Genomic DNA, 10,764 nt, shown 5'->3' on the forward strand with positions numbered 1-10,764 from the left:
TTTCACATACTTTTCATCTTCCCAAGATTGTTAAGGGGACACTGATCAACATGGATGGTCAAAACAAAATTAGAAAGGGTTGTAAATATGGAAAGTTGTTTATAACCTCAGAGGGTTTTAGCAATTTTGAATCCACACAGCATGAAATGGGCTAAGTTGCCAGCATCATTACTGTCAAATGAAGGAACTGAGTTCTAGAGTCCTGCTGAATCGAAGTAACTGGGGACACCTTTCCCTTTTCTCATCCTTGCAGCAAGTAAATCAGATATCTCCCTTATTCAAGTGAGTGCCAGTTCATCATAGTCTCTTGTACTGTCCGTCTCCCACTTTTAATTTTTTTTTTTTCCAGTGTTTTCTACCAGATGTGCTGGGCATGCCAAATTACCTATCTAAATCTGTCTTCTCCCTGGTCCACTAAGTCATTCATTGCTACCTACTCCTCCGCCTCTTTTTTTAAGGACTTCTGCCCCTGTGTGTCCATCCAGTCATGTCCTGAGTGTCATTGCAGTGATTTTCAGCTTCGATTCCTCTCTGCTTTCACTCACCTGTGTGAACAGACTTTACTCTCACAGATCACAGCCTCTTTTCCAGCATTTTCTTCTAGTGATACAGATATTGGGTCCATGCCTAGATGGGCAGAGAGCAAACCATATTTAAAAAAAAAATATATAGAAACATAAGGTCAGGAAAAAAGTTTGTATTTTTCCACCCGTTCACAATCACAGCAGCTTCCCAAATAGCATGTAACAAAAATCCTATTTCTTGTCGCTAGAATTATATTCTCTGCCTACAGGTGGCTCCAAATGATAATGCAAAGAGCAAAGGCTGCAGATGACCTTGGTACCCAAACCACATCAAGGAATATACAATTTCAGCTTTGAGTAACTTCATTCTCTGTGTATCTCGGGCAACGAAACAGGCAGGGAATTACTGCCAGTCATGTTTTCCGTTGAAAGGATGAGTTTATCACTGCTGTGCCCCCTTGAGCGAATCAGGAGATGAGGTTAATCACTGTTGGGTTGGGTTTTTTTTGGAGTGGTGGGATGGAGTGATCAGAAAGATGAAAGATGGAGGGGGGGGAGAAAAAATAAGCACAGGCTGTTCAAGGAAAGAAATATAATGTGTCATAATACTACAATAATGTAAAGATAAAATGTATGGAAGCCACTAATGAGAGAATTATTCCCATCTATCCATCTCTAAGTTTAAACCAGATGAGGAATCCGTGGTAACAATCTATGTTAACAGTTTCTTCGATAGTTTTCTTATCTTGAACAGAATGAGCCAAAGAGTTGGAAAGGCTACTGTGGCTTACTAGAACTAAAAGAAAAGCTGTACTATTTTCCTTTCTGTTAATTGAAAGCAATAATCTGAAATGACAAACAAAGGGTTTTACTGTGTGTCTGCAATGAATCCAACTCCTTTCCATTACACTGCAACATCAACCAGCAAAGACTGATCTCCTGTACCCCGGCTTCATAGCAGCATGTTTCAATTTCACTCATTATTTCCTGTTTCTATTATTATAGTACAAATCAGAATCAAGCTCTACCAGCTCTGTGATATGGTGAAATCAAATTGTTTTATTCTCTTCTGAAGAACAATGAAGTGTAGCTCAGATTCACTATATCCCAACTATCAGCTCTGTTCCATGCAAGTTTTCAATACAGAAAGATGTCTACTCGTTTTTTAGCTAATGATGTTAGTATACTTCAGAAGCAAAGACAGAGAAGGAAAATCTATAGGAAAAGCTATAAAACACTTAAGTAATGAATGCATTGAACTTGCTTTCAACAACCTCAAAAAGAAGCCAATGTTATCATCTTACAAACTAGAACTAATGCTCTTGTACTTTGAAAAAATTAAACACTAGCATTGTTCCTTCTGGAAAAGAAGAGTTTGAAAGGTTTCATCCTGTATGCATCCTTAGCTGTTATAACTTTTAAAAATACTTTATAAGCAAGGCATACTCACAAAATTTCTTAAAATAGAGTCTCAGGTCTTTAAAAAGCCCTGCTTTTATACACCAGCAAGTGTACCACATTTTTATTGAACAGTACACATGTTACAGTGATGTTTAGGTCAGTTAAACATTGTTAATTATAATTTTATTCCATCTAAAGTAAAAAAATAAAGCAGAATATTGCCAGTTACTAAAATGTAAAAGCTGTCATTCTCCATGGTCATTTGCTTGATAATAAAATTCACAGATGCGCTCACAATATTAATATAAAAAAAATATTTTTGACTTTATAGCTCTTATTTTCAGTCAATGAGAAAAATTAGAGATCTGTTATTTCAATAGACTGAAATATAAACTATTCATGTATATTCTTTCGTCAGTGTATGCACTTAATTCCCATTATTTTTATTGGCAATAACACATGACTATTTGAAGGCACAATAAACTCCATAAAGTGTAATTAGTTGCTCAGTTTTGCTAGCATCTTTCTACTCCAATATCTTAAAGGGCCTTCACAACACTCAAAATTTCTCCCTCTGTGCAGTGGCAAACTAATGCCCAACTTGCCAGAGTAATGCCGATTGTTAGCTAAAATGGAAAGAGGAAAATTAGTTTTCTTCAGAAATGTATTCTCAGCTGAATTCTGTTTGGTTTACTTTTATGTCGGTCAGGAACAAGCCCAGTGTAATATCTGTGCCCCTATGTATTTGATGGAGCAGGACAAGAAGATTTTCCTTGATTCCCACTCTAGTAATACAGCTTCTAGAAAGGCAGGCACTTGCTCCTGCCCACCTTTAAATTGCTGGGAGTATAACCATTAACTGCTTCAGTCGAGATACAAGAAGTTGGCTTTCTCCACAGGGTCTTATTTAAAGTCACACTGATTTTCTCAAAATGGGTCCTGTGATAGCAATGGTTAGTTACACTCTTCACATCAGAAAGAATAGGAAAAGCCTGTTAACCACCACATAGGAAATAAGAAAATAATCCTGACAAAAATCAGAGACACAGTTTACCAAAATTAAAATCTCACTCCCTCTACTGAAGTAAAGTACAGCCAATGAGAGACCAAGCACAAGCCCTTCCTCTTCCTCTGCTTGCACTTACCCCCTTCCTCAGGGATCAGGGGAATACCTGGAGCTCCCCAGCAGCCATGCAAGCCAACTAATTTTGCAGGCATGCCAGGGAAGGATCCTAAGCCTTTGAGCAGTTTTAGCCTTGTCTAGAGGCCCAGTCTGATGTCCTTGCTACCCATAGGGATGGCAGGATCACACAGCTGCTCAGTCAGACAGCGAGTCTGCACATCCAAGGCTGGTTGTTAGACGGGCTACCGAGACACGCTACGCACAGGGCTTAAAGAAAGAACATGAAGTGGTGTCTCAGCACATAGAGGATTCAGCAAAAGGTATTAAAGTAGTTACTGTCACACTAAATCGTGCTGACAGTTTTATATTGTCAGGCAGAGAAGACAAAGAATATTAATCCATAGTGAAATAAAATAGCCATAAACAAATTTTCCAGTAATGAAAAGTTCTAGAGTGAGAGGAAAGCATGTGCCTGGATGGGCAGAGAGAACAGACTCATTGTGTTTTAAAAGTGTCACAGATAAAGTCTTCACCACAATATAATAGTGTAACAGCAAAATGTTCTTTAAGAATGCTGCATAATTCAGCTATATGGGATTCACCCCACCGGGCTTTAGGCACTTACCAGAGGCACCTAATCCAGCAGCACGGTTGCCTTAGGCTCTCTCTATCAGAGAGAGACACCTCCACACAGCAAAGCGCGCTCTAGATGGAGATCATTGCCACAGCCTCCTCTCAGTGAGAAAAGCACAGATGACAGCAGAGAAACTGGTAGAGAAAGCAGGGTGGTTACAGCCTCCTTGCAGAGGAGCAGGAGGAAGGCAGCCAGCTTGACTGCCGTTGTCACCGGGTCAGCTGGGAGCTGCTGGGTTTTCACATTCAGCAGAGCAAGAGGTGCAGTAAAGGGGCAGCTCAAAGGTTTTGCCTCCCTTTTTTTCACTGCTGCCACCTCCCTCACCCACTCCTCAGCATCACAAATTTCCCCATCACACTGAGAAGAACAGAAGAACTGCACAGGGAATGTGAGGGCAGGGGGAGGACAGGGGGAGTTGGAGGAAACAAACCTCTTCTTGGAAATATGCATGCTACTGTAGCTGAGGAAAGGCAGTTCGGGTGGGAGGCATCCAGTGGGAGAAAGAAACTTGCAAAGCAACAAAGCTGGAAGAGACCTGGAGGTGGCTGTAGTCAGCAGACTAAGTGCTACAAGTCTGAAATACCATTAGCCACAGACGTAGGCCAGTGAAGGCTCTGAGCTGCACAACAGCTAGCCTGGCTCATCAGAGGGCCATTGCTCCTCGCTGCACTGATTGCTGCTCCAGCTACGCACGTGGCATTCAGCTTCAGGTCCTGCGTTAGCAACAAACTACTCACAGGCTGGAGAGAGTGGTGACAAAAGTAACAGTGATTAATACGGGATTTTCAAGGAAAGAGTCAACTTATTAAATTAAATTCATCTGCCATGAAATTATTTAAGTGGGAGATATAACAATGACGGATGTACATGAAGGGATAAAAGGAAAAACTAAAAATTTAACACCAAGAAACAAAACATGCATTTAGACTGCAGATAAGAGGAAAGAAAACAGAATAAATATTGGAACAACTTCCTGCAGATTTATCTGCTTAGTATTACTCTGTTAGTTTGTATGTTTTCCCATCACTGTGCTATTTTATGAGCAGTATTCTCTGGCATAGTCTCCCTAAGCAAATGAGAGCCATGATCTCACTGTCAAGCATTAAAAAAAATACTGCAGGTTGCAAGTACTCTACGAGAGTGAAAAATAGCAGGACTATTATAAAAAGAAGGCCCAGACCATCTTATGGGCTAAGATTATTGGTATCCAGAGAGAGTTATTATACAAAGAATAAAATTATTCCACTCTCACACACTGGCTGTACCAAAGCAGGCTATAAATAAATGCCAACCATGTCTCTGTTAGAGAACACTGGAGATCTGATCAATCACTTTAGGGAGGAAAAGTGATCCATAGACTTGGTCAATCACTTCTGGATGGAAATGGTTCTCACTTTCACAGGAAGGAAGGTGAATGACAGTGAAAACTCCAAAAATGACACAAGAAAAAATGTAGAATTTGAAGGTGAGTTTCACCCTGGTACTAACTATGGCAAGAGACTGTAAATCTTAGTGAGAAAGGGGTTCCTTGACTGTCATTTTTGTCTGAGAAAATTTCTTCCTCACTCTCTGAACTATGTCATTGCAGGTATTACTGACAGGCAAACATGCCAATGAATATGCACTTGTCTGAACAATGTGGTACTAGCAAGGAAAAAATTAAGAACATTCTTAGAGGAGCAGAATGAAGCAATCAAAAGGCCCAACAGAGCAGAACCTCTGAAAATGTGAAAGATAAATGGAGAAAGTTTGGACAAGATTTCACATTGTGTCTGCAAGCAATAAGTACCAGCAGAAAAGAAGAGAGGTAGAAAGGAACTGAATTTCTAGAAATAATTAGTTCTGAAGCACTTGGTAATTTTAAAGCTGTGAGAGAAGGCTGTCTATGCAATTGTACTACAAAAATTTGAGGTGCAAGATGCTCCACATGAATTGACATGAATTAACAATACCTTTTCAAAGAAAGATAACAAAGGGAAGAGTGGAAAATAGGAGCGTTTGAGCCAGTCTGGAATCCCTAAGAAGAGACTAGATTGTGTTTGGGATCTGAAACATACACACAAAATCACACAAGACTGGTGGAAATACCCAGACAAACCTATTGCAGAGAAAAGAAATTAACTGGTCAGACTTAATTTTATAGACTACTCAGAGAGCTGGAGAGGACAACAGCTATAATGTACAAACAGAAACAAGACTAGTTACAGATCCACCCATATGGATTTCTAACAAAGGGTGAAAAATCTGAATATAGGTTCCCTTGTTTTGCTCTAGCTGCTGAAAATGTAGGTACATATATTATTAATGATTAAGACATACAGGCTGAGTAAATGTTACACCCCAGGGAAGTGACGAACACCATTCAGAAACGTGTAAACTTGGCATTAGTAATGACTTTTGTGGAATACAAACCTGTTCCAGTGTTCAGTGCTAATAGCACTGCTAGCAAAATAAATAATTTTCCCCTCAGCAGAGAATAAAAAGGGGTTTGATGAATCCAGAGAAGCCCAAACATCATGAAATATTTGCCTGCTAGTGCAAGTATTTAACTGAACTAAATAATATCTAGTCCTTATTTTAATTCATTTACACTGAAGACTCTACCCCTCTAGTCCCACAGCTGGAAGGAGGAGGAGAGCTATAAAATGGGAAAATCTTTGGCCAATAGCACTGTTAGCAAAATAAATAATTTGCACCTCCAAGTAGCAAAGGGCTTTCCATAATACTTTCCATAAGTTTTTTTTCTTTTTTTTCCCCTCAGCAGAGAATAAAAAGGGGTTTGATGAATCCAGAGAAGCCCAAACATCATGAAATATTTGCCTGCTAGTGCAAGTATTTAACTGAACTAAATAATATCTAGTCCTTATTTTAATTCATTTACACTGAAGACTCTACCCCTCTAGTCCCACAGCTGGAAGGAGGAGGAGAGCTATAAAATGGGAAAATCTTTGGCCAGGGTGTTTGATGTTAGGCTTCCATTCCCTTTACCTTTGCAGCAATAACAGTCCCTTCAGGCTGATGGACTTCATGATGTGGAGGGACAGACTAGTCAGTAAATTTCCACATCTGTCAATTGATTACTCCTTCCTGAAGCATCCACTTTATGATTGCTCATAGGGACTCATTGTCTACTCTTTGCCCATCCCAACGACAAGCTAGGAAGCTACACAGGGCTGTATATTACAGCTTGCTTTATGCACAGCTGGTAGCAGAATTTGTCCCTGCAGTCCATAAGCATACACAGCATTCATTAGTTTGGTGGGTGCATGCAGGTGTCTCTGTCTAGAAGTTCAACACGAATAATGAAGGGGACAAAAGGATATTGGTTACTAACCTTCTGCCTGGATGACCATAACCTTTTTCTTCAGATCAATTGAGGGATTTACAAGACACAACCTTGGCTCCTGCTTCTGAGTCATACAGACTCCATTCTGGTTTACAACCATCCAGCTACGGTCATACAGCAAACCCTGGTTTCCCACTGGCCATTCTGTAACCTGGAAAAGCATCAGAAGGGGATACAAAGGTTTAGACAATGTTAGCTGCATTAATAGATTCATGCTGAAAAGAAAAGAGAGGGAAAAGAAATCATTAATGAAATACTTTGAAATAAGGAAAACTTGTGCAAGCCAATGTCAGCCTTTAATAAGAGAACTCTTAACTGCAAATCAAATTGCACAAAGCTAACAAACCTAAATGGAGTTACTATAATTTGTTACGTATTATCATCCACTTTGATTTAACACAGCTATGAGAATAGAGTAAACAACCTTTGAAACACTCTGAAAACATTCAGTTATATACTCACCCATTTTCAGGACCCTTCCCCCCAACAACTTTCTTTTAATTTACAAAGCACAGACATTTCATGGGAGTTGTATGAATTAAGGCAAAACCAAACAAACAGAAAGCAAGAAAAATGTGAAATTCAAAATTCTGAAAAAAATTCTGTATTTTTCACAAAATTGGAACCACTTTATCAATTAATCCATTTGGGAAAACCTCCGCCACTGAGGTTTCTGGTTTAGCTAGGAGCATATAGTTTCTCCAGATCCCCTTACAACAAAACACATTGCCTTCTTTGCTATCTGTTCTTCCATTACTTCTGTAACACTCTACATTCAGTAGCCTATACAAGCATATTGTCCTTGCTTTCATGTACATTTTTCTGGTGAAAAGAACATCTGTTACTGATGCTACCCAGATGGTAATCTTGAAATCTAAAAAGAGAGCAATTTTAGTAATGCCTTTGGGTGATATTAATAACTGCTTTCTCCTTCAGAATGTTAAAATATTAATACCATTCTTTTAACATAAAGCTGGGCATTTAAACATATTGCTTCAACTCATGTATGCTTTCTAGTCACAGTTGAGTATGGAGAAAAGTTAACTACAGATGAACTTAGCTGAATTCTTGTAGAGCAGCTTAGGGCAGCTCACATGAATTAACTGGCAAAAGACTTTAGTAAAAAGTATTGAGAAAAAGATTCATCAGGCACAGTCTGATACTCTGAAGAAAAGCATGGGTGGAAGCACTGGTTAAATTAATTAAAAACCACATTTTTGTTTAGCATGTGCTTTATCCAAAACCCCAAAGAACCACACTATCCCATTGTTATAAACTTTTCCAGGTTTGATAGGAGCCTGCAGCAGTACCTCGACACTGATGCCCTGACTAGAGAAAGCTGAGGGCAGGCACTCTGAAACGGAAAACTTAAGGCATTAAAGCTGAACCCTAAATAATTTGGCCACAGTTCAACTTTATTGAATATAGAAAATACATGGAAAAATTTTAAAGATAAGAAATATATTTTATCAACCTACTTGATTTATAATATTCTTTGGCAGTTTTGAAGTGAGCATGGATGAAAAATTCAGTCAAAAATAGAAACTTTAGGTCTGACAGTGTCATCTGAAACCATGTTGTCCAAGTGCCTCAAACTGTCAGCACCTAAATGATGTAAACCTTCGCTCTGTGTTTTTAGGAGAGTAATCATAGCCCGGAGACTGCAATATCAGCTGAAGAACAGGCTTTTGTCCTTGCTGGAGATTATTCTTTGGAGAGGCCAGTATTTTTTTGTTATGCTGTATAATTAAATTATGAAATGCATTTGAACAGCTGGTGATCATCTGAGAGCTTCAAGAATTTCCTACAAACAAATCTCCCTTCCAAAACAGACAATCACTAATTGGCAATACATCATCCCATGAATCCAACAGGTCTTTACAGAATTTGCAAGATATAATGATCAGAATAAACTAAAAGGGCAGAAAAATAGAAAAAGAGCATGAAGACAATGATTCCTAGCTCCTTATTGTAACATTAAATTGTTTTGGTTCCACTTCAGGACAGCAATATTATTCAGGGAACACCTTAAGTGTTTGCTTACCCTTCACTGAAGGTAAAAGGTTTTATGAGCAAAACAAAACACCTTCTCTCTAATCAGAGCTTCAGCTAATTCTTACATGCTGATAGGCATTGTGGGGAAAGCTCAGATGACTAGGTAGCAGATACTTGGAAATAATCAACACCTTCCATTGAAAATACCCCTGGTAAGTCCAAAATAATGGCAAGGAACTCCATGCTCCACTCTGAGATGCAGCACATGACTATAGGTCTTCAGCCCATTTTTCCCCTTTCTCTGGGTATTTGCCATTGTAACAAGAATCATACATACACATGCCCAGCAGTGAGTCCTTGTCCCCTCATAGATGTCCCCCGTACACTGTCAAGTGCCCGACCTCCTCTCCACTTTTCAACGTACTGTATTGCATAGGTTGCTAGGATCCCAATAAAGTTGCAACAACAAAATAACTGCGTACCCTGCCTTAGACAGAGAGTCACAGATGATTGTGAACAGTCAGAGGTGGTTTGCTGCCAATACTGCTACTGGAGATGAGCATGGAAGAACACACACATTTCTATTCTTAGTACTTAGGCATGCGACCTGTGCAGACCGGCCATTATTTCAAAAAGGCTGAAGGGATTGTTAAATGATTGCAATCAACTGAATTACAGCAGTTCAAGCAAATTCTGCCTGCTCTGCTTTCATCTGAGACACAAGAAGAGTGGTTCAATTTGGCTCCCTTGGATTACATCTGAGATGTCTGCCCAAGGCTAGCAAAAATGACACAGGCTACAAAGATGATCCACATCCCAGTGGACCAGCAGCAGGAGGTCACCCAGGGCATTCAAATTTCACTAAATACCTATATTCAATCAACAAATACAGTGAAGAAAAGCAACCAATGAAGTTTACTGTGAAGTAAAATAAAGCAGGTTAGCATACACTGCAGTACGCAATACTGTATTACACAGCTACTTGATTAGAAGTTGTTTGGCCATCTCTGACTACTGAGAAAAATTATAAGGGGGAGGACAGAAAGAAATTAGGGACACCATGATTTTACTGATAGTTGCTAGCATAGACCTTCATTCCCAGCATGGCAGGTGCACTAATCATCCAACATAAGGTCTTCTCTATCTGCCATAAGCAAGGATCATTGCATAGTACAGCCAGTACATCGTATTATCCTATATGCTTTAGTCCATTTTTCTTCTTGTAATGTAGAAATATTAATTGCAAAAACATGTTTTGTTTTGTTTTGTTTTGTTTTCCAGAATTTTCTTTAAAACATTTTAGGCTGCATTTTTCCATAGTTCACAGTAATGTCATAATGAAGGCTAACGCAATTTTTGAACACATTAAAGGAATCACTGAATAGGTTTTAAATTATGCAAGTTTAAAAATGTTAGTGGTCTTACATATAATTTATCCACTGATCACTAGGAATTTGCATTGTATTTTAAATTAAAAGCTAATTTGTCTTCTGTGTTGAGATGCAATTTTTATACTCTGAAATCTACTGAAGGAATAATAAAGTTATTAATGTTTAAAGTCCTAACCTTTTTCACTGGGCACACTGCATTATCTAATTATGCAAAATTCATCAACATGAGAGATGCTCATGTTTAAAAATGCATGTTTCAAACACATTTTATGTTGGAAAAGAGAAAAAAGTGATCTGGGATAAAGGTTACTCCTCTTCTCTGCTTCTCCCCATTTAATAAAATAATTGTA

General features: G+C 38.8%; 1 protein-coding gene across 1 annotated transcript in view; it reads right to left on the reverse strand.

The window, feature by feature from the left end:
• LOC104618070 (molybdenum cofactor sulfurase-like) overlaps window positions 1-10,764 on the reverse strand; it is a 32,436-nt gene that overhangs the window by 18,392 nt on the left and 3,280 nt on the right. Inside the window, exons 2-3 of the mRNA XM_010283576.1 lie at window positions 7,017-7,243; window positions 546-627 (exon numbers count right to left, since the gene is read on the reverse strand). Of these exons, the coding sequence (XP_010281878.1) occupies window positions 546-627; window positions 7,017-7,243 (309 nt within the window). The remainder of the gene's footprint in view (window positions 1-545; window positions 628-7,016; window positions 7,244-10,764) is intronic.

The sequence above is a fragment of the Phaethon lepturus genome, unplaced genomic scaffold, assembly GCF_000687285.1.
Source record: "Phaethon lepturus isolate BGI_N335 unplaced genomic scaffold, ASM68728v1 scaffold1583, whole genome shotgun sequence".
In the NCBI taxonomy this organism is placed as follows: domain Eukaryota; kingdom Metazoa; phylum Chordata; class Aves; order Phaethontiformes; family Phaethontidae; genus Phaethon; species Phaethon lepturus.